The sequence below is a fragment of the Lepidochelys kempii genome, chromosome 10 (assembly GCF_965140285.1).
Source record: "Lepidochelys kempii isolate rLepKem1 chromosome 10, rLepKem1.hap1, whole genome shotgun sequence".
Classification (NCBI taxonomy): Eukaryota; Metazoa; Chordata; order Testudines; family Cheloniidae; genus Lepidochelys; species Lepidochelys kempii.
In genome coordinates this window covers 60,525,214-60,552,484 of record NC_136389.1, presented here as the reverse complement: position 1 = coordinate 60,552,484, position 27,271 = coordinate 60,525,214, and the positions used below count along the sequence as shown (strand labels likewise).

The window sequence follows — 27,271 nt, the reverse complement described above, 5'->3', positions numbered from 1 at the left end:
TCATTTGCCTCTTTACCAGTCATGATTTTAACAGTCTGTGAGTTGCATGAGTAACCCTTTACATTTGAAAACAAAAATTCAAATTTTGTCTTATTGTAACTTTTCTATCAACATTGATTGTTAAAGGTTGTTGTAACATTTTATGAACTTTCACCCACTTTAACTCACAATTAAGGTAGGTGTCCTACACTCCTTACTACAACTGTAACCCTCTCCTGAAATGATTACCTGAGCAAGTAGTTTTCTTGCCTAAAGAGCACATACCTACAGTTCTTTTATTCAGTCTGTATACCACCTGACCTGCAGCTGATCAGTGTACCACTCACCACCTGCCTGACCTATTCTACTCCCTGTTTTTCTGTCTCCTCACTTCACCTGCTATTAATCCACCAAAGAATCTGTTAGAGAGCTTATTCCTTCACTCTCCCACTTCCCTGGTCCTTCTCGCATGAACAGAGAGCAACAATACCCGAAGTCCAAAGGTGCAAACAATTTGATGTTTATTGGTGAACTTCCAGCAAGCTTAAATACAAGTTTTTTTTTCCTTATTTTCGAATCCCAACTTACTTCCTGTTTGCCCCTAATTTATATAGTATTATTCTTAGCTATACCTTAACCAATCATTCTACTGAAATTTAACTAACCAATCTTAACATATTGCAACATGATTAGCTAACCAATTATATCCCACCACCTTAGTTTACACTCAGCAAAATTAATTATACAGCAGACAGAAACAATCACAGAACCAGACAGAGATTATACAGACAAACAATAGCAAAGTGGGAACTATAATGACAAAACAATGCAGAAGTGAGGATTTCACATCCCAGCTATTGATAAGTGAGTTCTTGCCAGACAGGATGCTATCAAACTAAGTTTCCTTTTACATTTTCTAGGCACTTCCCTTTCTCTGGAGATGATAGGAATACAATCCTGTCCTGATAGTGCTTGACAGCCCAATAGCACCTTATTTCAATGTGACTAGTTTGGAATGTGAGGATGTGACTGTTTGCTTCCTAGCTTATGGCTGCCTCTGCTGCTTAGCCAAAGGCCTTAGCCTAAGAACAGGGCCTCAAACTGTCACAGTAAGAGAAGGCCCTTACACCAGCAGACAGTGATTTTGATTCTTTCTTTTATACCTCTAGAACTAGCCAAGTGATAAGAATACCCCTAAATTCTTAAAGGACAGGCCTTTGCAGACAGGCCTGAATATCTATATCCTAACAGAATCCAGCTGCCACTTCCTTCAGGCTTTTTTTTTTTTTTTAAATTAAAAGTCTTAGGAAGGGAACATTAAAAGTTTAATAATAAAATGTTATGAGTTGAGGGAAATGCACTTTTCTTGTGCTGTCCAAATGAGATTCCATATGGACACCACCTAGATTTGAATTAAAATAGCTCTTCCAAGACAGTTATGCTTTTTAAAAATATACTATGAAAGTGTGCAGTGCTGTTTCACCCTAGCACCAGAGTTTGTTTATTATGGCGACCATTTTCAAATTCACATATACAACATCTTTGTGCTGAAGTAGTCTCCAAAGGGTGACTTATTAGACTGCAGCATTAGCTCCTAAAGAGTCCCATCAAGTAGAACATTTAGAACCACAGTGGACAAGACATTAAGAAATAGTTGGTTAGGAGCAATCCTGCATTGACTGTGAGGGATAGACTAATAAGCATCCCTACCACCACCAAAACACTTCACATTTACTATCTATCTAATCATCACAATTCCCTGTGAGAAATCACAGGTAAGCATTAGCCCCACTTTCGTAGCAATGAAACTGAGGTACAGAGAAGTCAGTTGACTTGCCTCCCCCCGCTCAAAAGAAAAACACACATTGAAAGTCAGTGTCAGACCTCAAACTAGAACTCAGCAGGCCCTAACCCTTCTAGCCTTCTGCTCACACCATTATGGAGCATCTCTCCCTAAAAGGCACTCGCTCTCCTATGTCTAATTTTCTACTTTTACAGCATGAAGGTTATAACATGCTGTTAAAAAGCTAAGAAACTCAGTGTTGGGTCGCACACTCCATTCTCAGATCACACATACAACAAGTATGCTTTCTATTCCCAATGGGGTTAGGACTAAGGGCAGAGTGACAGACCTAACTCTGAATTTGCATAAGACTAGAAACCTATAATTTTAAGGAAAAATGTCAGTGGAAACAAATGCAATTCAGTCAGTGTATGTGCAGCTGGTCAACTAAGAAAACAACACATTTACATTAATTAAAAAGCATATTTATTCTTCACCAAGACAAACCAGTTTCATTTTGAAGAATAAAATAGGTTATTTTGTTTTTATCTCAGAACAAAAGTTTATGGTGTCTAAGCCAATATCACCAAGCAGCTCCATGTAATTCCTGCTATTCTTTCTTCTCTTCTAGTTCTGGTGCTTGCAGCATTTCTTTTAATTTATTCTGTTTTCTGTGATATTGTTCAAATATTGGTTTATAGATGTAGACTCCTCCTGCAACTCCAAGGAGAGCCCCCAGAAAGATATGAGGTAATGGCACTTTACCATACATTTTAACAGCCAAAGCTGTAACTTGCCACACTGGTCTTCAAAGAAATTCTAAAGACATCTGAGTAGCCAAGCAAAGTCTTCAGATCTGGATATAAATGAAAGTGAATGTAAAATGTTACTCATTGTAATGTTTGTTGCAGTCCAAAAAGAATGAAGTATGGACAAGTGACTATCACAGTTACTTTGGGTAGGGGCTGCTATACAAAAAACAAAACAAAAAATACTCTGACATCACCCATGCACACAATTTCCACTGAAATCAATTTGAACTGTGAACAGATGGGTCTAAGACCAATATTTATATTTTGCACCTAAACTGAGACAGCATAAGAATTATGGCTCTGTTCCACTTTTCAGAGCAAGAACTCCAACCATGATTAACAATCAGTGTTCAGTTACTGATAGTAAGATAGAAGTGCTCCTCTCTTGTAAACACTGCTTTCACCTTAAAAGCAGGTTTCTCTTGGTCACATGGAGGAACTGGATCACACATTCTGTACTGTATAATACAAAGATCAGGAGTGTGGAGGTCTTTAAGCTCACTCTCCAGAACAGGATTGAGGTTTTTATGGGTACTAGTTCCAATATCATCCAATAGATCGCATTTGCCTCTCAGCTCTTCAGTAGAGGGAATGTGTCTGTCCATTCTCTAAAGCAGTGCCATTGTTAAATGATAAACACATAAAAAATATGGCAGAAAGCTTTATCTCAGCATTTCCCCAAACTTTTTAGAAATTCAACTCCCCTTCAGAAAGCCGCTTACAGTCTCCTTCAGCAGCAGCGTCATTAGGGCAGCATAGGGAAAATTTACGCCGCCACTGCCCTGTGTCCGCTCGCAGCCGGCGTCTCCCCGCGCAGCTAGTGTCTCTCCCCGCGACCTGAGCTCACAGCAATCTGGATTTCAATGGCGGTTCACCAAGTACTAGCCACTAGGTGTAACTGACAGAAGTGCGGCTTGAAATCCCGGTTACCAGCGGCTCGGTGACAGACGCCGCACGGATTAAGGCTCGGGGACACGACCCACCAGCTCTTTTCCAGACTCCAGCTCCCGACACCAGCGGGACTAGCCAGCCAGGGCGGGCAGCAGAGGGCTGTGGACTGAAACAGCTGAGACCGCTGGGCACGGGAGAGCTGTAGCCCGAGAGGCGTATCAAGACGACAACGCCCAGCTTCCCGAGGGGGACGCAGCGTGCGGGAGAGGCGCTGCCCGCGGCCCTTCGCCCGCCCACGGGGCCGGGGCAGATCTAGAAATATGGGCGGGGGCGGCAAAAGGGGAGGAGACTAGGGGGCGCCACCCCAAGGCCTGAGCGCAGCCCCACCCGCGGGCAGCCAAGGAAAGGCACCGGGGGGGGGGGGGGGGGAGAAGGAAGCGGCACGCGCCCAGCGGCTTCTGTTGCTCCGTGCTGGGCACAGCAAGGCTGAGGGGAACACACACCCTCCCCCCCCCCCCCCCGATCGTCAATGGGGGCTGGGGTAGAGAAGCGAGAGGAGAGATCCGGGGACATCAGCCCCGCAAACCCCTCCTACCGCGGGGCCGCGCACGCCGCCTACCTCCAAAGCCCCTCGGTCGAACCGATTAAACCATAGAGATGAAACCTCCAGAGGCCAAACAAGCTACCGGAAGTACAGAGCCTGGCCCCGCCCTTAAGGACCCAAACGCCCGCCCCTACTCTTCCGCACATGCGCTCACCCAGCCTCCAAAAGCTCCGACATGGCCACAGCCCCGCCCCCGGGCGTCACTCTGACTCCGCCCACTGCGGAAGAGAGAGTGGCCCGCCAGGCCTCGAGGCTCCATGCAGAGAGCGGAGTCCGACATGCGGGCGGGGGGTGGAGGCGGGTTCTTCCCCCGTGGCCGGACCCGCAGTGCCGATACCGTGCGGCTCCGGAAGAGAAAATCTGCGCTGTACGGCGCTGCCCCGGGGGCCGGCGGGGAGCGGGGCCCAGGTGAGGGGAGCCCGGGAGAGGAGAAGCTCTGAGGGAAGGGCCTGAGGCTGGGCACGCGGTGGAATAGGCAGAGCTGTGTCCCGCTGAGCCCTCTGAGCCCGGGCCGCAGCGATCGGAGAGGGAGCTCCGCCGCTTAGCGAGACACCCCAACAGAGGGGCCGGCTGCGTGGGGGGCGTGAGAGGCACCAGCACAGCGGGGCTGGGCTCAGCTCTCTCCCAGCCAAGAGTGGGCCAGGGCCTTGCAGTCTCTTCCCGTTGTTAGTTGGGTAAATGGGAGGGACCCAAGGGGATTCTTAATTACGCCAGGTTGCGTGTGAGGTGTTTTCTTCAAGGGGCGGGGCGGAGGAAGCAGTTCTTCAGAAACTCTGCCCGCAAACTCGCCTCCTTGGGACTCCAATGCGAGATGTCTTTTGCAGCAGTTATGCACTTCAAAACTTTGTATAGCTGCACTGCTAGAGTTCACCGTTGATTAGGATAGGATACACCCATGATTACATGAAGGCATAAGAAAAGTAGCATGTTCCCAAAGTCAACTGATTACATTAGAACCTAATCTTTTACTTTAAAAAGTTTCTAGCTCACATTTATGAAGAGAAACTGGAGAGGTCAGTATAGCTGATGTGCTTGAGTTGAGTTTGTAGACAGCCTCCAGCAGAGGGGGGAGCAGCAGTTGCAGCTAGTGGCAGTAAGGGAGGGAGCAGCCTGACCCCTGCAGTCACCACCAGAGCAGATTAGGCCCTTAAGGGTGTCATTCTGCTGCCATCATTGCGGGGGAAGAAGGAGGCTACCATAACTGACCCTGTAGCAGGGGACTCTGAAGAACATTGCTTGCCACCACTAAACCGTGGGAAAGTAACACTTTTTGGTTGCTGCAAGTGTCCTCTATCCTTTCCTCACCTTTCCTTCATGCTTTGATCAATTTTGAAATAGTTATTCTTAATTCAAATGGCTATCATTCATTGGACATCAGAGTCAGTAACCAGTGAAATGAACAGGGCTACTCACACCTCTGTCAATTTTTCAGATTCTGCAAAATCAGACACCACTACAGCAGTTACATTCAATTAATGTTTACAAACTTGAGAGCCAGTGGCTTACTTGTAAAAATATATATCTATAAAAGCTGAGATTCCAGACTAGAGCAATTTTTTTTTAATGAAGCCCAGCTGTGGGGAAGAATAACTAAACCCAAAGCCACTAACTCTTTCTTCCTCACTAATAACTGTCCAAGGTACCTGTTTGAAAAGTTCTCACTAAATTCAGTTTTAATTTGGATTTTGATCCTTCAGTCATTGCAACTGATTTGATGATACAGTAGTTTACAATAATTTAAGACTTCAACATGGAATCAAACTGGAGGCTGTAAGGAATAATGCTATTAAAGTGCAAACTGAGACATAAAATGATGGAACTTCTTGACAAAGGATTAAGTATGATGTGTATTTTTTCTTACAATGAAAGTTGTTCAGAAGTGCTACCATATATCTCACTTCTAAGAAGATCAAGCTACTATACAGTTAAAAGCTATCACTTTAAAGAGAATGCCTTTGTTCAATGATCAATAGCCATAAACAATTATTATTTCAGTGAATATAACAAGGACTTTCTCTAAACTAATGTTTTGCTTTCTCAGATCTTATTGGCGAGAACATTTATCTGGTCTTGTTTACCATAACTCTGCGAGTACTTAACTGCTTTTTAGTCCAGACAAGCTTTGTTCCAGATGAATATTGGCAGTCGCTTGAAGTTGCACATCATATGGTATTCAAATATCCTTTGCTTTTTGAAGTTAAAATGAGGGGAATCTTTCTAGAACTGAACTAAGTGTGCTCACTTTTTCATTTTGTCATAATTTTGTCCTCAATACTGTAATATCTGTTTATGATGACTTTATTGCCCTAGTAATGCTCTCTCCACTCCATGCTTTTATATATCCTAGTAACTTTCCTGGAGCTATGTCACTACTACTGTCCTTTTTTGGTAGGAGGTGTGTTAAGCTAGAGGTTTCCCTAGCAGTGAGAAATTAATATGACCATTGGCAGAAATCATTAATTGAAAATGGCCACAGAGTAAGATTTTTGACATAGAATCAGGAAATCCTGAGAATAAGCAGAAAGCTAACAGGAAAACTTTTAAGTTCTTTAAATATCCTTAATATTACTAATTATGGCTACTTGACCTGGGAATGGGCAGAAGGTTTAAGGGGTTATTCATACCCACTACTCTTTGCAACTATCTACAGAGTTTTACAGCTGCTGGCAAAGGATGACGTTCAGCTGCTGGTAAGTACAAAGGAAATATTTTTTAAAAGCTCAGATACTACTTAAAATTAATTTCAAAGTGTTGTAGGTAAGAAATTTAACTGCCCTCCACATAAAATGAAAGACCCAGATTTGGCTATTGGATCCAGGTGAGTGAAACACTCGCCAGCGCCCAAAGCCTCAATTAAGTTAACTCTGGCTCTGCCTGGCCACAAGGGTCCCCTTGCATGGCTCCAGTGGCAGAAGTGGGGCTGAAGATGGTGATTCTTGACCTCTGTCAACCTCTTCAAATGTCAAAGAAGATAGGGTTTTGCCACTAGTAAGGTTAAAATTTTGTCACAGTTATTTTTAGTAAAAGTCAAAGACAGGTCGGGGGCAATAAACAAAAATTCATGGAAGCCCGCAACCTGCCCATGACTTTTAGTACAAATAATGGAGTGAGGGGACTGAAGCCGGGGGGAGGCTGACAGCTCCAGCCCCCACCACAGTCATTGCGGCGGGGGGCTGTAGCTGAAGTAGTTACAGAGGTTCATTGAAGTCATGGAATTTGTGACCTCCGTGATTAAATCATATCCTTAGCCATTAGAGTCAGAACATGATGTACTCAGTAGCTCTTTAATTAGCAGATTACTTTGGCTGTAAGTATAAGACCACTGCAAATAACTAACAACTGAACAGAATCTGAGGGTAGGTTTTTTTCAAAAGCACTCGGTATTGACATAACTCTGCCACTGAAGACTGTGAATAAAACTCCCGTTGACTTCATTAGAAGATGACTTACATCACTGTGGAACAATTTTGAAAGTGCTGCCTTGAGTTTCTGGAAACTTTCAACTGAATGTCAAATTGACTGGCTTTCTTTGCTTGGTTTTAATAGAAACTCTGGACTCATCTTTCTCTAGGACTACAGTATTTAAAATAATAAGAGCTTTCCATTAAAATGTACAGAGGACAGTCATATACCTTTAGTTTTGTTTCCTCAGTGGATTGCTGTTTCAAGAATCTCCTAGTTTTATATATTGCAGTTAAACTTGGGAGTTAATAGGGGCTTCAGAAACAAGAGTCAGAAAAATAAGGAAACTTTCTCTTCTTTTTGTTAATGTAGATTTGGATCCCTAGACTTGTGCAAGCACTTCTGTCAGCTCTAGCAGACGTAAAGCTTTACTCATTAGTGAGACACCTAGAAACTGCAGAAACAGCAAAGTGGGTGGTGAGTCTCAGCCTTGAAATACATGTCTTATGTATGTGCCTTATAGTATTTTAGCATACAGTGTACTGCAGAAATTAAGAAATGGTTTAATGATATTAGTAAATGTCTGAAAGGTTTTAGACTTAAATGCTATCACCACTTTTGTTAAAGGCTATACAAATATTGTATTAACGCTTCCCCCCCCCCCCATACCCTGTTGTTCATAATTGTTTTTAGTACCTTTGCCAGTTGTGCTCTTGGTTTACATGGTATTGCTGTACCAGAACTCTAACAAACACCATGGAAACCGTTCTTACCATCTTTGCTCTTTTCTACTATCCCATGGAAGGCTCAAAGACAAAGAGCAGGTGAGAGAATTTACACTAACAACATTGGTAACTTTTGGTTGGGATAATCAAAATGGATGCAATTGTTAAAATAATGCTTACTGTTCATATATAAACTTTTCCTGCCTTTTGTTATCCTCCCTGATGTTTACTTCTGTTGGAACAAATCCAGAGGCTTCTGAATTTAGAAAGATTAGTTCAGGTTGTATAAAGATAATATGGAAGGTAACTATTCCTTTTGTTACTGAGGGTGAAATTCACAGGTCCAGTGCAGTGGTGTGCAAACCAGTTAAGCCTCAAGGCAAGACTGCATAGATGTTTCATCTATGGAGCCTTCAAGTTCTCTGTATCCCAAGAGTTCTTTGTGCTGGTTCCAAATAAGCTGTTGGGGATGGGGCCATAGGAACCTAATCCTTACTTGATCCAGCAACCCAAGATCCTCAGTTTGTGGAGAAGCTGCAGCTGTTCTAGTTCCTGAGTGGAATGGTAACTGGTGCTGTTGCTACACATATCTGCAGGGGATGGTAGTAGGTGTGTAAAATGACTACTCTGCTGTTCCTCATTTCAAACCAAATAATTACCTGTGGGGGACATTAATTTCATCTTTAGGGGAGTGCAGAGACAATTAATTTGTGAGAATTTAAGAAGGACATGAAAGATGGTCACTCAAGCCAAACAAGTATTCAGAGTCAATGTATTAACTAATTTTGAACTGAGTAATTACTCTTTTAAAAAGCCTGTATTCTAGTTAGATACTTAGTCTTGCATAAGTCTTGCACAGTTTTTTTTCATAGAACCAGGCCAATAAGCGTTTGCACCTAAAGATTCAAGGTTAAAGGCAGAGCTGTGTACAGAAGTCTGTATGCTGTACTTGCCTGAGTCAGTGTCCAGAAACATGGTGACATGAAAAATGTGGTAGTCCTGACACATTAGACCAAAATATCATATAATGAAAAAGCAATTAAGTCTCTTTTTATAATTGTGCTCTGACGGTTTAATTAATACTTTCTTCTTTTCTAGTTGCAAATATTTAACGTTGGTAACACTTGCATTTATTATTCGTCCAACTGCTGTAATTCCATGGATACCTTTGGTGCTCAGGCATTTCTGGCAAGAACAGAAGAAGGCAGACCTTGTTCTATACAGCTATATTCCAGTAGGGTAAGTATTTTATTAATTCAGTAAATTATGACACTGTGCCTAATAAATAGTAAGTATTATATGTTACCATCTATACCATACTAACAGGTTTCATTTAGGCATTCTGCTTATCAATATTTACTTTTTTTTTTAAAACTAATAAGACTGTAGCCAGGGGCAGGATACCTCCTGAATGTTTTAACTTAGGGAGATGTGCAAAAGTGAAGAATAAAACACTATGGCAACAGTTTGGAGAAGGGGATTGCTTCCTGTACAAATGCTGTGATCCCCACAAGAGGGAGGTTTCATGGAAAGATCTCATGAGGGGAAAATATGAGGAGGACCTCGAAGCCAACCAGGGGGTGTTCCGGAAAGGCTAAGTGTGGTGAATCAATCATTCTAAGTAACTGTGACTAGTTTAGGGGACAGTGACACATACACAATGAAGTGTAAGGCAAGCTGAAGAAAAGTGTAAACATTCAGAAGATGTCAGTAATACAAGGAGTTTTTTCTTGATTTTTGCAGATTGGTCATTCTAGGGATTTCTTTAATAATTGATCGTGTATTTTTTGGTGAGGTAAGTTGCCATACAATGTCTTAAATTAAATTTGTGAGCATGTTTAACAATTTTGTACTTGGGCAGGTGGTTCCACACTTTCCTAATTCAAGAGCTGTCACTGTCTCAATGATTTGAGATCTGTACATTCTGCCTTTGGCATCACCTCAAATAACAGTTCGTCTGTATCCTATAATCTTATGAGTATAATTCTAGCCATTAATATCTACACTTATGTTAAATAACTAGAATGCCATTTCAAATAAGACTAACAATGCAATGGCTTCTCAATTCACTGATACTTAGTGTCAGTGTTCAGAGATATTTGCATGTTAATTTAATTATGTACAGAATAACTAAACTTTACACAGTTCTCTGCAGCATATTTTATGTTCTGGGAGAGCTGTAGTGTTATGGTTAGCTCAGCATTAATTTCTGTTAGGATAGCTTAGTTGTAGCATTTTGGTATTTATTTGCTTCTAAAAGTATTTACAGATCCTAGTTAGCACTGTCCTAGTAAACCTGCTTGTGAAACTTCATTTCTGACATCTTGTGTTACCATAAAGTATTCAGCAGTTTAGTACTTACCATTTACAAAAAGCAGCTTTTATAGGTATCAATTATGTAAAACAAAGATTAGCAAAAGCTCAAAGTCATATCCTGCATGTTTTCAGTTTTCATGCTGGTAAAGATGCACAGCTCTCTGTGTAAGAAGTGTTAAATATATTGATGATTGTTGCCGATATTACTGTAAGATGGACAATTTTGGCGAACTTGAAGTTGTCCATCTAACCCAATGTCATAAAATATGTAGAAAAGATTTTTTCCAAGCAGGAGACATTACAGAGGTAACAGAAGTATTAGAGCAATAGGCAAGTGTGCAGAAGAAAATTCTATAGGGCTCGAAGAGATGTATAAAATATTTAGTGTAGGATTTTCAGAAGTGCTCAGCATTGATCCAACTCTGCTTCCATTGAAGTAACTTAAATATGAGCAGATTACACCGATGTTGAGCAAATCTGAGAATCCTGCCCCTAGTTTTTAAAAGAAAGTTCTATGGACAACCCATGTCTCATTTAAAGGATTCACTAACCGTAAAAGATAAGCCCGTACTTTTTGTGGAAGTTAGTTAGTGACCACATAAGACCGATTGTGTGTAGATTTTTAAAACATTTCACATTTGTATTGTTCAGCATAAGAGGCCTATTCTGTATGACAGAATCGTAGTAGAAAACTTTCAAACCATAATGCTTGTAACTTGTATTAACTGCTGAAAGTAACTAAATTGCTTTCACAAGATACTTTTTACTTTAAAAACTTGCTGTAATGATTTTCGGTAAAAATGTAAATCATGGTATCATAGAATCATAGAATATCAGGGTTGGAAGGGACCTCAGGAGGTCATCTTGTCCAACCCCCTGCTCAAAGCAGGACCAATCCCCAATTTTTGCCCCATCCCTAAATGGCCCCCTCAAGGATTGAACTCACAACCCTAAGTTTAGCAGGCCAATGCTCAAACCATGTACTTTTAAAAAAAAATGTCAGTGCTGCATAACAGAACCAGACAGACTTAATCTAACATTTTCATACTTAAAACTAATTCATTTTTTTAACCTTTCAGTGGATACTGGTTCAGCTGAAATTCTTGAAGTTTAATGTGCTACAGAATTTGGGGACATTTTATGGTTCTCATCCTTGGCATTGGTACTTGACCCAGGGATTGCCGGTTATTTTGGGCACCCATCTACCCTTCTTTATTCACGGCTGCATCCAGGCACCAAAGAGGTATCGGATCTTTCTAGTGGTAGTGGTTTGGACAGTGTTGGTATACAGGTAAGTTCCCTTAAATGTAATTAACTTTGAATCAGTCACATTATTTTTAAAGTCAAAATCATAACTTATTTTCTCTAGAACAAAATAGAGATTAATGCAAAGAAAATTTCATTCAAATTGCAGTGTCCAATTACAAAAATTATCCAAATATTTTACAATAAATTATTCAATGGTATGACATAGCTGTGTTTAACATTACTACAGTGGCTTAATGGAATAATTCTAAACTGATGTTGGTGGCACAGTAAGCGATTAGAGAGCAGATTGGGCATTGCAGCAAAATTGAGAACTTCTTTGAATCGTTAAAAGGTGTTTGCTTTCAGCAGCACAGTGAGTTTGAAAGTCTTGTTTACTTGAGGCCTGTTAAAGAAAATCACATGCTTTTGTTTAATTTCACTCAAGATTTCTGAAATCGTCTGAAAAGACTTGCATATGGAGCAATTCAGAGATTATTGCAATATAAAAATCTGTCCTGTCTGTTGCCAAAATGACAAAAGACAACCAGAGGTGAAGGCAGCAGTTTGCAGGGGATGAGAAATGGCAGTGAGGATTAGTTTGTTCAGGCTCTTCACACACCACTCACTGTAGAAACAGACTGTTCCATGTGAAGGTGAAACAGGTGACCGTGATTATTTAAATATCAAATAATGTTAAACGCCTTCCCATGTTTCAGAACATGGTATTAATAGAATATAGACAAATTTTGTAACTGGGTCACAAAACTGAGGGATGCAAAAATGGTTTTAAACTACCTTGCACTGGCCCAGTCCTGTAAGGCTCCAGTCCCATAGCACAAGTTAAAGTAGTCTGATGCCCTAGTCATGCCCCCTGTACTACCTGCAGGAGGGAAGTTGGCATAGGAGCGACTGTGATAGTTATACATCACTTGATCTGGGTATAATGGGGTGGGCCTCCCGTGGCTGACTCCACAAGTTATAGGACTGTATTGAATAGTAGTATGGTCCTAGCTTAGATGAATCTTGTTCCATAGGTGTAGTGTGCCCAACTAAGTTTTGATTCACCACCAGCACTTTTCCTCACTTGTTGTTAAGAACAGCAGCTTATGACAAGATAACAGTCTCTCCTTACAGGTTGCATCCCTGACCATATCTTGATAAATAGCCATTGATGGACCCACCCTCCTTGAACACACCTAATTCTTTATAGTTTTGGCCTGCACAACATCCCCTGACAAAGCGTTCCACAGGTTGACACTGCATTGTGTGAAGTAATACTTTCTTTTATTTGTTTTAAACCTGCTGTACGTTAATTTTATTGGGTGATCCCTGGTTCTTGTGTTATGTGAAAGGGTAAATAACATTTCCTTATTTACTTTCTCCGTTTTTGTTGTCCCCCTCTGTACCTTTTCCAATTCTAATATATCTTTGAGATGGGGAGACTAGAACTGCATGCAATATTAAAGTTGTGGGCGTACCATCGATTTATATGGCGTGATATTTTCTCTTATTTACCCCTTTCCTAATAGTTCCTAACATTATTAGCTTTTTTGGATTGCTGCTGCACATTGAGTGGATGTTTTCAGAGTACTATCCACTATGACTCCATGATCTCTTTCTTGAGCAGTAACAGCTAACTTAGACCCCATCGCTTTGTATGTATAGTTGGGATTGTTTTCCAATGTGCATTACTTTGCATTTATCAGCATTGAATTTTATCTACCATTTTGTTGCCCAGTCACAAAATTAGTAAAGTACTAATTATGATCTAAATTTTTAATATGTTCATTGCCAGGGTGTAAAAACATCTACAGTATGTGATTGTCACAGTAGTCAAGCATGATATTTATTGCACAACTTTCTTTATGTAAGTGGGGTGACTGAATGCTCCTCCTTGTCTGTCTGGAGGCAATTGGCATATGTTAGTAAAGTTCCTGGAAAATGGTAGTTTGTTTGCAGTTGCAGTATACTCCTGTTTTCCAAAACACTATTACCTGAACCACCACATTTTCTGAATCCCTTCTTCGTGCCCCATATATTTCATGCTGGGGGCCAAGGAACGGATTCAGATAATGCGGTGGTTTGATAATAGAGCAGAAATCCCCAGCCGGGACTGCGAGGAGGAGGCTTACAATTCAGTTTTTTAAAAATCTGTTCAAGTTGTCTTTTCTGTCCCTACATGCTATAAAACATACTATTGAATCGTCAACAAACCTGTGATTCCTATAATTTTATTTCAGTAGTACCATACCTGTTTTGTTACAGCATGCTGAGCCACAAAGAATTCAGGTTTATATATCCCATACTGCCATTTTGCATGGTGTTTTGTGGTAAGCATTTGGATTTTAAATGTTGTGTGGTGATTACCCTTCTGTAGAAACTTTGTTACATGAAATATAGGCTGTAGTTTAGTTATGGTCAAGTTGTTTAGAATTAGTTTTCTATTCACTTACAGCCCCACCAAAACAGATTGAATCATAGGGTCAGGAGCAACTATTGCCTAGGTGCACCGCTAAATGTTACCTCTAAAGCAGGGGTGGGCAAACTACGGCCTGCCAGCCATTTTAATCCAGCCCTCGAGCTCCTGCTGGGGAGCAGGGTTGGGGGCCACTCCGCATGGCTCCCAGAAGTAGCAGCATGTTCCCCCTCCAGCTCCTACACATGGGACAGCCAGGGGGCTCTGCTCCGTAAGTTGCCCCTGCCCCAAGCACTGCCCTTGCACCTCCCATTGGCTGGGAACTGCGGTCAATGGGAGCTGCAGAGGCAGCACCTATGGATGGGGCAGCTGGCTGGAGGACATGCCGCTGCTTCCACGAGCTGTTTGAGGTAAGCGCTGCCCTGAGCCCACACCCCTGAGCCACCCCCACCCCGTGCCCCAACCCTGATCCCTCTCCCACCCTCCGAACCCCTTGGTCCCAGCCCAGAGCACCCTCTTGCACCCCAAACTCCTAATCCCCAGCACCGCTTCGGAGCCTACACGCACACACGCCCCCAACCCCCTAGCTCAGCCCTAATCCCCCTCCTGGCCTTCGAGCTCCTCAGTCCTAGCCCAAAGCACCCTCCTGCACCCTGAACTCCTCATTTCTGGCCCCACCCCAGAGCCCACACCCCAACCCCAATTTCATGAGCATTCATGGCCCTCCATACAATTCTATATCCAGATGTGGCCCTCGGGCCAAAAAGTTTACCCACCCCTTCTCTAAAGCCATAAAAATAATGAGTTTCTAACATTTAGATTTTCAACAATGCTGCCTTTTAGCTGAATCTGTTCTTTTATTTCCCATTCATTCCTGGACCCCCTCAAAAATGCTGGGAGTCAAATGCCCTTAAGGTAGTGTCTTTTAAAAAGAAATTGCGTGTGAACCTATCCTGCTCATGCCCTCTGACTTTTACAGAATTTATTGCATTTGCAATTACATTTAAATGCAAAGGTAAAATTGCACTTCTCCTTTTTAGTTGCTTCATGATGTAGAAAGGGTATTATTTAAAAAACTCTTATTAAATTGTCATTTTTGCCTGGGCCGGAAGAATATCTCAAAAGCCATGAAAGCTGAGCAAAATTACAAAACAGATTTTTGGTGCTTGTTAACACACACAAAGTTACACCAGTTTAATTTTAAACAGCATTATTTAAACCAGGGCAACCCTGTGTGGACACTCTTATTGCAGTTTAAGCCAGGCTTATTTTGTTTTAGTTTACATTAAGTAGAAATAGCTGTAACCAAAATAATCCTGATTTTAAATTTAAATAAGAGTGTCTACACAGGAGTTGCCCTGGTTTAACAAAGTCAATTTAAAAACTGATAGAAGTGGAACTGGTTCATCTTAAGTTTGTAGACAAAGTCCTAGTCAGGTGTTTTATACCATCTTGCTTTTTTGTTAACAGTCCACTTAACTGCAGAAGGGTAGCCTTTGATAAAGAGTCAACACCCATTACAGTAATTTTGAAGCTCCTGGCTGCTTTTCCCTTCATCCCACAGCTGCTGAAGCATTGCTTAGCACCTAACCCCACTTCCCTTGCTACAACAGCAATTCATTTGGAGTATAGTAACGTGCTTCAGGCCTTTCAAAGTGTTGGAGAGACCAGAGAGCCATATTACTGACAGGGGGAAGTATGTCATGTGCTGTGACACTTAAACCAGACACTTTGGTAACAGTCTTCCCTTATCATTTGTTCAAACTGATTCATTATCCTCTTCTTAAATGATTTCCCACTCCATGGAATTAAATATAGGCCTAGAAAAATTGAGCATTGGCTCCGGTGAACCTGCCCTAATTGCAGCTCTGAATCACAAAATAGGTTCAAGAGCTTAACCTCTCATCAACTTTAGAGTGTGGAATCCATAGAAAACATGCCCCTTTTTTCCATTCTAAACAAAAAACTGGAGGGGGCAATGACTTTGACTATTTAAAAATAAGGAACTGTTTTGCTTCTATTTTAACCATGACTAATCAATTTTCAGTAAGTTGCACTATGTCAAAAGAGGGCTGTAAACTAATAGTTAACACTTGCCTATCTGCTTAACTGTTTTATATTTCTCACTTTAGGGTATTCTCTTAAACAATTGAAGACATGGAAGAAATCTGCAATAACCTTCCTGCTTTTATCAAATTTACTCCCAGCTCTGTACACTGGTTTGATTCACCAGCGTGGCTCTCTTGATGTCATGATGCATATGCAGCAGCTCTGTAACAATTCTTCTAACCAATCATGGGCTTCTGTCTTTATAATGATGCCATGCCACTCTACTCCTTTTTACAGGTAATAAGGTAGCTAATACAGTATGTAATACTAAATCTACTCAAGCATACAATTGTTTCCCCTCAAAGATACTGAATTATTTGATGGATAATGTGCATCTATTACCAAATTGTTCCATCTGTATTAACTCTGTATGAAATAATAAATTGGAAAAATCAATTGTATATTGTTTGTTCCACCCAGCATCTACATTTTTTCCTGTTTTACCAAAACAGCTTAGTGTTAGACATATGTGATGGTCCCTTATTGCTTGCCCTAGCAGTATGCTTTGCTTCACTCCTTCTCCAATATTTATCTACTGCGGTGAGTCAAGATTTAATACTTATTTCCTTGACTTCCGCTACCAGGTTAACAGATAGAACTATTACGTATGACATGACTAAAGTAACTCTTCCAGTATGTAACACATCCTGATACATATATAAAAATTAAAGGATTGATACAATATAATGTTATTTTCAAAGTGTGCTCCAGTATAGGACTGAGGTCACTCAGGATGGTCTTTTTGCTATTAAAATCTAAAATAAATCAGATTGTGGATTATTGCTTCCTATGAACCTCTCCAATTGCAACCACACTCACTACTGGCACCTCATTTTACTTTCTGTATGCTTACCTGAAATACAGAAATGAGAAAACATTATACATCTAGCACAGAAAGGAAAGATGCACCTACTGATCATGGAAAAATAAGAGAACAAGACGTTTTACAGACTCCAATATAGCGTCCTTAATTGAAACTAAGATCTGAATTGATCACTTAACACTGGATCTCAACCATCTGTTTTTTTTTTTTCTTTTTCTCCCTCCTAGCCATGTTCACTGTCCTCTACCAATGAGATTTCTTCGATGTCCTCCAGACCTAACTGGAAACGAGAGTTACCTTGACGAAGCAGATATATTTTACTCTAATCCACTCAAGTGGCTTAATGAGGAGTTTTACAATGGTACATTACCTACTCACTTGGTCTTCTTCAGTGTGCTAGAACAGGTATGTTAATTGCAAGTTAACTTTATCTAGATCAGGCTAAGAACACAAATATGCACAAGAAATAGAAGGAAGAGCTGATATTGCAGCTTTGAAAATGACCTTTAGCCTTTAAAAATGTATGACTTGAACATTTGCCCAAAATACAGCATAGTTACTACTATGTCACTGGAGTGAAGGGAAAGATCCCAGAGAGGGCATGCATGGGGACCCAGCAAATCCTTTATGCCATGAAGTACTGCTGTGCCAAGGCAAGTTTGAGGTGCACAGACACAATCTACACGGTTTGCACTGAGTGACTTTATGGGCATAAAGTGAGTAAAGGAGCCTGCAATCAGCAGAATTCTTTCCCCTTGAACGCTTCTGTAAAGTCCAAGGTGGGGGCGGGGGCGCTGAGCAAGATTTCACTCTAACCAAGGGTCATGATATGGTATGGTTTGTATTTCTCCTTCCCACAACACAGAACCTAACTTCTGTAGGTAGCTGAGTGGTTGGTTTAACAGAAGTTTAGGAACACAGTTCTGTACCCCACCAGTATAAAAATGCCGGACTGTTTGGAAATGAAAGTGTATTTATTTACAGGAAATATCATCATTTCTTGCTCTAAATGGTTATGAGAAAACTGCTACTGTCTTTCACACCCATATGCCTCAAGGACGAATTGGAAGCCACATCTATGTCTACGCAAGAAGGGTGAAATGAAGCATGCTTCAAGATCAGTTTCTGAACTGGGACCAACCCAAGTCAGTATTGCACAGCGGTGTCTCGGTTAAACAGCCTTTTAGTACAGAACAGAGGGCAGTGATACTTAAAAATAGGTAAGCAAAATTGACAGGTCTGGCTCAAATTTATAGCCAGTAGATAAGGATTATACTGGACGTAACCGGTTTAGTGATGCTTCTTCAGTGGTGGAAAAGTTGAACTTAAGTGGCAATATTCTCATCTTATCTCTTGGTGTTAAGAGGGGAGGGAAAAAAACAAAGTTAATCTGTCTTAGGGCTTCTATAAATAATTAACAGAACACCAGCAACACCAACAGCTACTGCATGATATTTGTTGTGATTTAAAGGGGAGGAGTAAGACAAGACTTCATAACTCTATGGGACTATACACCTATGCTAAATTTGTTTATGAATAAAGACTTTTACCCACAACGTCTCTTTATTTTTCTTCCACAATATGAAGATGTGCAAGAAATTTCAAGTGCATATGTCAGCAAGCTGATTAGAATGCAGCACAGCAAATTCTTCATAAGTCAACAGGCTCTTGAACCCCCAAAAAAGACAAGAAGCAAGTATAAGATTACAAAACATTAACAAATGCGTTGCCATAATTTAGATCTACTTTCTGAAGGACGAGATGAAGTTAGTACACCAAACCATGTTAATTACATGTACATTATGTATGATTCAAGTTTGAACTATACTAATGGAATGCAATTAAGCCTATTTTTCACAGAAGAGTCACAACATACCTAGTTTCCATAACAGTACAACTACAACCAAAATCATTTCCAAAGAACAGTAAAGCAACACTAGAGAAAATGCGAGTTAGGAAGTTTGATTGCTGCTTTTGAACAGCAGGGTAAAAATCAATCTGTATAAAGAAACACTTGCATCTTGCAGTTTTGTTGAAAAACAATTAGTTTCCATTGAGGAACCACTAGAAATTACCTACTTATCTTCCTGATTTTACCATACACAAATTACTTAATATTTTGGATCAAAGGGTAATTGCCCCAATTCTATTTCAAGATTTGCCATGTGTCTTCCATTAGTGCGACCATGTTTATGCCATTTACCTTCTCTCTTATTACGGTGGTGGTGCTTCTGAGTTTGTTTTTCATGTCTGGAACTTTCAGACTGTGTGAAAGTAGGCCTTTTAGCAGGTCGACTGAAAGGAATAAACAAAATTTGGTTAGAGCTGTTGAAAATATCTTAATAAAATCAACTACATCCATAATTATTATTTCACTACCAGTGCTCAAAGGAGAGTTACAGTTGGTGGGTTTTATTTATTTATTATGTACTTAGTACTCTCAAAATGTACTGAATAGATTACGCAAAGCCCTAGTTAGGGTCAGGGTAAATAAGCTCCAGTGCAAGTTTCCATACCACACCACTCTGCTTGACTTACAGGGAACACAACGCTGGTTAGGACTGAACAATACTCCTACATGAAGATATTTGGACCATATGCAAACAAAGTTTCAAATAGAAACATCTGCACCATAATGTATGTCTGTGTATGCACAATACAAGCACTTATGTGGAGGGCTGGGGGATGCAGTTAAACAGTTGAAGCTCATCTTTTGTGTTTTTTGCTATGATAGGAACTCCAAGGAATTTTATGCTTGTACTACAGTCTCACATCCCACACTTTTGAAGCAAAAGGCTATACAGTCTTACTTTGCTTAATATTCTCACCCAGTAGTGATAAATAACGTAGTCACTAAATATATTTAAAATTAAATGCCTTTAACAGTGAACAGATGTTTTAGTCTCATTCAGAATTAATTCAGAGCATAGAAAAACAAGCTACCCAATAATAAAGTCATGAGAAATCAAAATATTATAAAGCTCTTTTAATAATGAAATGGGACAGGCAAATTAAAATCTAAATAAATAAATACAGCTAGTTAGATGTGGTGTGCATTTACCAAAACCAGGAATTAGAAACTACCCCTTGATCATTATTACCAATAAAGAAACAGCTGAGAGTTGTTTTCTAAAAGCTAAACTGCAATAAGATTAAAAAAAATTACAAACTATTTCAAAAATATTTTAAAAAGTTGAGTGAGAAAGGGAGCAGCACAGTAGTCCAAAAGACAAACAGTACATTTACATTTTTAATATAAAACTGCTCTTGCTCTAAAGGGTTAAATATGCTTTATAGAGAAGAGTGCAATGGGAAAAGTTATGTTACTGTCCTACTGTAAAGTGGAAGGAGAGAGAGATTTTTTTTTTTAACATTAGCATAACTTTGCCTCTCTCATCAGATCAAAATGGACTTATTTCCCTCAAGAGGCTAAGAAAAAACAGTTAAAATAGAATGTAATATGTAAGTGGAATAACTCAGTTGAAGTATTAAAAATCCAAGCAAAATGCATCATCAATAAGAAGGGTCTTAAGCAGAAAGAAAGAAAGTGATTACAACACCTCTGAAAAAGCTTTATTGTGGGGCTAAAAGATCAAGATCCACACCCAAGGGACAACTACAGCAAAGCTCAGTCACCTGGCAAGCTACAGCGAAATGGTAAAAACCCCTAAAAAGCTGGTAGAGTCATATGTACTAGGAGAGAACTCACAGAAGAGTTATCAAATATACCTGTCCCTCCCCATGAAGGGGTTTAAGAAACAATGAGGGGGAGGAGGAGGGAGTGTTGTTTAAAAGTTACTGCAATTTTATTGGTAACCAGTGTTAAAAATGGATGCGGGGGCGGGAAGGGGGGGGGGGGTTTACCACAGATGCTCAGGCCAGTAAGCAAGCATTCTGTTGCATTCAACAGTTGCTCCAAGCAGCAATGCTTAATCTTAATCCAGAACTATTTTCTAAAGGAATCCCCCACACATTAAAGCTGTAAAAGGTACAGTGGAATCTGTGCTAATGTCACTTGCCCCAACAGCCAATAAAATCTGTCCCCATGAGACATCCCACCACATTCATTTTAGGGTTAAAAGGTAACAATGATACTAATTCCTTTGGTGTCCTTAAAAACTATATTTTAATTCAGGAAACATTACACAAAAACCAACCTGGGTCCATACTGAGGTGAATTATCATAATGAAAGTAGTATCTGTAGATGTATTTATCCAAATCCTCAAACATCCCTTCATGGTCACTTTGATACTCCTTCATGTCCTCAAGATAATCCTTAACATCACTAACAAAGTCCGTGAACAGCATCTGGTCATGTATAAAGATCCCATTATGGAAAAACTTATTGATGAAATTCTCTAGTTCTCTCCAGTGATGGAAACTATCTACTTCTTGCTGCAAATATTTTTGCATTAACTGATTAAATTCTTCAGCCCTAATAGGGTCCAGTACTTTGTTAAACAGGCTAATAAATTCCTGATGAGCGCATTCAAAAATACCAGAGCAGCCCTTTAGGACAGAGTGACGTTTTCTGTTACATTCTGGGTTATTGATGCATTTCTGTGAATTACTATCTTTTTCAAATGTAAAGTGAGTTGATCTCTGTTTTCTTCCTTCTCTGAATTCTTTTTTCATGCTAGGCCCTCTATGGTGTGTATGCTTAGAAGGATTCTCATGAGTGTTATATTCCCAAAAAACAGTTTTACCTTTTTTGTTTGCCTCATATCTTTTATCACCAGACTTCTTCTTTTCATCAAAGATGTTTTTAGTTGTGTCTTTGAAGTGTCTGAATGTGGACTTCACAGAATCAGAGAATTTTTTCAGGTTTTCTTTCACTGCTTCTTTAGCCTGTTTAATCTTTTCTTTATGGTGTCTTACAAACTCCTTTGTGGAATTCTTCATGGCATCAAAAGTTTCTTTAACAGAGCCAAAAAATGATTCTTTGGACTTCTTTTTGGTCTTACTTGTTCCTTTACCATCTTTCTCTTGTCCTTTTTTATTAGTTTCCTGTTTTTCGGTTTGGTCCTTCACTTCAACATACAGTTTTTCCCACAAATCAGAGCGTTGTTGTTCAAAGTTTAGCTTCTTTTCCAGCTCTGTTAGTCTTCCCCGCAAAGTTTCTATTTCTTCATTCTCTCTTAATGTATTGTCTGTGTCGTCGGGTGTCTGATGAGAACTTAACTGCTCCAGTTCTTCTCTTAGAACTTCAGTTATATGACGTTCTTTGTCTAGTTCTCTCCGTAACATATGTGCTTCTGCAAAAAGTGTCTCCTTTTGCTTAAGGAAGTTGTGTATTTTCTGCTTTTCCTCTTCCAAATGTACCTTAAGTTTTTTATTTTCCATGACAACTGACTCTGTACTAATACCTTTATCTTCTAAGTTTCTAATTTGTTCTCTCAGCTTCCTTAACTCTTCCTGCAGCAAGTCCAAAGCTTTTTCTTCCCTCTCCAGAGATTCCCTTAAGCGCTGGTTTTCTGCAGTAAGACTTATTTTCTGAGATTCAAATGATTTCTTTTCTACCTCAGTAGAGATCAGACATGTGGCAAGGTCTTGTTTTAGTGACTGAACAAACAAAAAGCAAACAAGCAAATTTATTAATCTTAGAATTCATACAATTTAAGTTTGAAAAAGGTAAAAGATTAAGAATTCATAGCATCATCCAACTAGTCACAAAGCATAAGTGTTATTCGAGCACTACACTGAATAACAGTCCTAAAACACTTGGTATACTGAAATGACTATTGGTCCGTCAAGTCTGGTATCCTGATTCTAGGAATGGCCTATGCTTAAGGCTAAGATTTTGTCGTGGTTATTTTTAGTAAAAGTCACAGACAGGCCATGGGCAATAAACAAAAATTCACAGAAGCCTGTGAACTTCCCTGATTTTTTACTAAAAATAACTTGACAAAATGGGGATGGAGGGAGATCCTGCTCCCACCGCTGCTGTGGCTCCGGGGTCTCCACCACCGCCCACGGCTGCTGCGAGCTGCAGGGTCCCCAGCTGACAGCTCCAGCCCCGCCGCCCTGGGGCTGTTGCGGAATATGTCACGGAGGTCTCTGAACCTTCCATGACATAATATTAGCCTTAAGTGCTTGATGCGTCAGAGGAAGGCGAAAACATCCACAATCTGTTTCAGGAAACCCAGACACCTATATCTAACTATGCAATGCTCCATCTGGTATTGGGGTGCAAATTCTTCCTAACAACTGCAAGAATAAGCTCATATACTAAAGCATAATGTTGTGTTAGCTTTATCTTTGGATGCGCAGTTAAGTTAAACATGATTTAAAAGATGTTTCATTTTGGCAATACTTCCGGGGCCTGTTTTTCAGGAAGTACAGAGTTCTAGATATTAAAAATGGAGGTTACTTGCCTTATAGTAACTGGAGTACTTCAAGATGTGCGATCCCTATGGGTTTTCATTGTGGGCGCATACTGTAGAACCTCAGAGTTATCAACACCTCAGGAATGGAGGTTGTTCATAACTCTGAACAAAATGTTATGGTTGTTCTTTCAAAAATTTACAACTGAACATTGACTTAATACAGCTTTGAAATTTTACTATGCAGAAGAAAAATGCTCTTTTACCTTTATTTTTTAGTCGTTTATGTTCAACACAGTACTGTACTGTATTTGCTTTTTATTTTTTGTATGTGCTGCTGCCTGATTGTGTACTTCCAGTTACAAATGAGGTGTGTGGTTGACTGATCAGTTCATAACTCTGAGTTTCTACTGTATGTTCTGCGTGTGCCTGAGACCAGAAGATTTTTCAGTAGTGGTGTTTGGCAGCACCCATGCCCTATGCCACTGAGAACATAAGGGGCAGCTTGGGTGACTCCCAAACAGTACTCACTGTGGAGGGGAAGCTGCAAGGAAGAATGGTACACCACAGATTCTAGGATTGGTGAACCAAAGGAGGTGTAATGCCTAGTAAAGGTGTGAATGGAATCCCAAGTAGCCACTCAACGGATTTCTGAGAGGGGAACTCCCTGCAGGGAAGCCACTGAGGCAGCTTGTGTTCTGGCTGAGTGGATCCTGATACTGAGGGGAAGGGCCACCATAAGTCATAGCAGATGAGACTAAACCCCAAAATCCATTTCAAGAGTCTTTGCAAGGAAATCGCTTCTCTCTTTTCATTCTTTCAGAGATGGATACAAATAGCCTCAGGGACTTTCTAAAAAGCTTTGTCCTTTGTAAATAGAAACTTAACGCTCTCCAGCTATCCAAAGAGTGTACCTCTCATGCTTCCTAGGGGGCTCACAGGGCCTTTGATGACAGGACTGAGAGGCAGGATAGCGTTTGCAAAAGAGCATCTTAGAATTTTTCCTCTGGGTTGTCAGGGTATATATCACAAAGGAGCAGAGAGTTGGAAATCCAGGCCTCCACTCTTAAGCAGTTCTGATGAAATACTGTCAAGTCTCAGGCACATGGAGTGCATATGTACCCATGGTGAATACCCATAAGGACCATCACTCAAAGAATAACCAGTATCTTGAAGTCAACTTCAACCAATAGGCAGACATTACAAATCATAGAGGTTAATGTGCTCACAAGAAGAACAACCACTTAAGCAGATTGCTGAATTCTGCAACAGCTTCCATGTCTGGATGGTTTTAAAATGTAAGCCCATGCAAAACACACTGCAGTGCTCTGTCAGGGTGACAAAGGGATAAATAACTTCAAGTTCTACATCCAAAAAATTGCTCACAATTTTATGGCTGTGTGATAATGAAAAAAAATCAGCCTGTTGCTGCTACCTGTTCTTCTAACAGAAGTAGAGAGTCTGACCAGATCCCCAGGATGTAAATGCAGTTGGCAAATGGCTCAAAGGGGCCAATATTATTCCAACCACGTCTTCTGGTTACTTTCTTCATCCCTTGGTCAAGAGATGCTAGAGTAGGGAACAAGGAAATCAAACCTTGCTTTCCCCTTGCCCAAAACAGGGTGAGGAATTAAAAATGGTACTGTATGATCCCATGTTTATTGTGTCTCACTGATTCCATTTCAGGTTTGCTCAGTCTACAAATAAAATGTAGGGCTGTTAACTTTACAAAAAAACGTATCCCAACTGGGCTCTTAGAGCCCACATTATTTCTGTTCCATGCATCATCACCTGTAATCAATATACTGCTAACTGAATTCTGCCCTCAGTGACTCCTATATTACTTCAAAAAGCTATTTTACTCTTAAAATTTGATCAAATTATGAAGTTTTTGGCAACAGGTTAAAAAAAAAACTTTTTTCACTATATAATTTATAATAATGTTATGTAAGAATTTAAGAGAATTTAATGAAGAAAAATATGTATTATACATATGTACTGTTGAGACATAAATTAAAAGGCAAATAAAGGTCCAATAAAAATATAGCTGAGTTATCTGTAGAAAAGAAAAGGAGGACTTGTGGCACCTTAGAGGCTAACAAATTTATTTGAGCATAAGCTTTCGTGAGCTACAGCTCACTTCATCCGACGCATGTAGTGGAAAATACAGTGGGGAGATTTTCTATACACAGAGAACATGAAACAATGGGTGTTACTATACACACGGTAACAAAAGTGATCAACTAAGGTGACCTATTACCAGCAGGAGGGTGGGGGTGGGGGGAACCTTTTGTAGTGATAATCAAGGTGGGTCATTTCCAGCAGTTGACAAGAACGTCTGAGGAACAGTGGGGAGGGGAGGGGAATAGTTTTATTTTGTGTAATGACCCATCCACTCCCAGTCTTTATTCAAGCCTAAGTTAATTGTATCCAGTTTGCAAATTAATTCCAATTCAGCAGTCTCTCGTTGGAGTCTGTTTTGGTAGATGTGCAGGTGAACAAGCCTCCGATAATGTGGCTGATGTGATTGGGCCCTATGACGGTGCCCCCTGAATAGATATGTGGACACAGTTGGCAACGGGCTTTGTTGCAAGGATAGGTTCCTGGGTTAGTGTTTTTGTTGTGTGGTGTGTGGTTGCTGGTGAGTATTTGCTTCAGGTTTGGGGGCTATCTGTAAGCAAGGACTGGCCTGCCTCCCAAGATCTGTGAGAGTGATGGGTCATCCTTCAGGATAGGTTGTAGATCCTTGATGATGCGTTTGAAAGGCTTTAGTTGAAGGCTGAAGATGATGGCGTAGTTTCTTTTGGTAAACCTCAGTGGGATCAGAGGATAATGGCTTGTAGAAAGTGGTGTTGGAGAGCTGCCTAGCAGCCTCTTGTTCATATTAGAGACACCACTGACTATCAAGCGTTCTTACAACTACAATACCCACCTGCTGAAGTGAAGAAACAGATTGACAAAGTCAGAAGAGTACCCAGAAGTTACCTACTACAGGACAGGCCCAACAAAGAAAATAACAGAACGCCACTAGCCATCACCTTCAGCACCCATCTGAAACCTCTCCAGTGCATCATCAAGGATCTACAACCTATCCTGAAGGACGACCCATCACTCTCACAGATCTTGGGAGACAGGCCAGTCCCTGCTTACATACAGCCCCCCAACCTGAAGCAAATACTCACCAGCAACCACACACCAAAAACACTAACCCAGGAACCTATCCTTTGCCCGTTGCCAACTGTGTCCATATATCTATTCAGGGGACACCATCATAGGGCCTAATCACATCAGCCACACTATTAGAGGCTCGTTCACCTGCACACCTACCAATGTGATATATGCCATCACGTGCCAGCAATGCCCCTCTGCCATGTACATTGGCCAAACCGGACAGTCTCTATGTAAAAGAATAAATGGACACAAATCAGATGTCAAGAATTATAACATTCAAAAACCAGTTGGAGAATACTTCAATCTCTTTGGTCACTCGATTACAGACCTAAAAATGGCAATTCTTCAACAAAAAAACTTCAAAAACAGACTCCAACAGGAGATTCTGAATTGGAATTAATTTGCAAACTGGACACAATTAACTTAGGTTTGAATAAAGACTGGGAGTGGATAGGTCATTACACAAAGTAAAACTATCCCCCCCCACCCCCCACTGTTCCTCAGACGTTCTTGTTAACTGCTGGAAATGGCCCACCTTGATTATCACTACAAAAGGTTCCCCCCATCCCCACCCTCCTGCTGGTAATAGCTCACCTTACCTGATCACTCTTGTTACAGTGTGTATGGTAACACCCATTGTTTCATGTTCTCTCCCCATGGTATTTTCC

General features: G+C 40.5%; 3 protein-coding genes across 15 annotated transcripts in view; 1 reads left to right on the top strand and 2 right to left on the bottom strand.

The window, feature by feature from the left end:
* Nucleotides 1-478: 478 nt before the first annotated feature.
* PIGBOS1 (PIGB opposite strand 1) lies at nucleotides 479-4,604 on the bottom strand. 4 transcript variants are annotated; one of them, XM_073303813.2, is made up of 2 exons: nucleotides 4,224-4,604; nucleotides 479-2,618 (listed from the first exon to the last, which is right to left on the bottom strand). In XM_073303813.2, exon 2 carries the CDS (start codon nucleotides 2,532-2,534, stop codon nucleotides 2,373-2,375), a length of 162 nt encoding a protein of 53 aa, XP_073159914.1. In that variant the 5' UTR covers nucleotides 2,535-2,618; nucleotides 4,224-4,604; the 3' UTR covers nucleotides 479-2,372. The 4 variants fall into 4 exon arrangements, 3 of the variants coding, with proteins under 3 accessions (XP_073159914.1, XP_073159912.1, XP_073159911.1); XM_073303811.2 differs by lacking the exon at nucleotides 4,224-4,604 and adding an exon at nucleotides 4,085-4,186; XM_073303810.2 differs by lacking the exon at nucleotides 4,224-4,604 and adding an exon at nucleotides 3,297-3,889.
* On the top strand, nucleotides 4,266-20,829 carry PIGB (phosphatidylinositol glycan anchor biosynthesis class B). Of its 2 annotated transcripts, XM_073303807.1 has the most exons (12): nucleotides 4,266-4,477; nucleotides 6,111-6,246; nucleotides 6,642-6,759; nucleotides 7,844-7,948; nucleotides 8,165-8,295; nucleotides 9,295-9,435; nucleotides 9,940-9,991; nucleotides 11,592-11,803; nucleotides 14,026-14,090; nucleotides 16,309-16,522; nucleotides 17,336-17,513; nucleotides 18,093-20,829. In XM_073303807.1, the coding sequence occupies exons 1-12, from the start codon at nucleotides 4,327-4,329 to the stop codon at nucleotides 18,210-18,212; spliced, it is 1,623 nt and encodes a 540-aa protein (XP_073159908.1). In that variant the 5' UTR covers nucleotides 4,266-4,326; the 3' UTR covers nucleotides 18,213-20,829. The 2 variants fall into 2 exon arrangements, with proteins under 2 accessions (XP_073159908.1, XP_073159909.1); XM_073303808.2 differs by lacking the exons at nucleotides 11,592-11,803; nucleotides 14,026-14,090 and having other exon boundaries at nucleotides 9,940-9,986.
* Nucleotides 10,083-27,271, bottom strand: part of CCPG1 (cell cycle progression 1) — a 65,959-nt gene continuing 48,770 nt past the window's right edge. For 7 of the 9 annotated variants that reach the window (XM_073303804.2, XM_073303799.2, XM_073303797.2 and 4 more), the window contains 2 exons: nucleotides 21,266-22,671; nucleotides 18,974-19,403 (listed from right to left, as the gene is read on the bottom strand). In XM_073303804.2, coding sequence (XP_073159905.1) covers nucleotides 19,220-19,403; nucleotides 21,266-22,671 — 1,590 coding nt within the window. In that variant the 3' untranslated portion in view covers nucleotides 18,974-19,219. Of the gene's footprint in view, nucleotides 12,164-18,063; nucleotides 18,776-18,973; nucleotides 19,404-21,265; nucleotides 22,672-27,271 lie in introns of those variants that run through there. The other 2 variants (XM_073303801.2, XM_073303800.2) reach the window with 2 other exon arrangements.

Excerpts from the sequence above, each read along its gene's own strand:
- PIGB (XM_073303807.1), top strand. The coding sequence starts at position 4,327 with ATGCAGAGAGCGGAGTCCGACATGCGGGCGGGGGGTGGAGGCGGGTTC. Across the intron at positions 6,247-6,641 it reads GCACATCATATGGTATTCAA|TTATGGCTACTTGACCTGGG; the intron begins ATATCCTTTGCT and ends TAATATTACTAA. Across the intron at positions 16,523-17,335 it reads CACTCTACTCCTTTTTACAG|CCATGTTCACTGTCCTCTAC; the intron begins GTAATAAGGTAG and ends TCTCCCTCCTAG.
- PIGBOS1 (XM_073303813.2), bottom strand. The coding sequence starts at position 2,534 with ATGTATGGTAAAGTGCCATTACCTCATATCTTTCTGGGGGCTCTCCTT.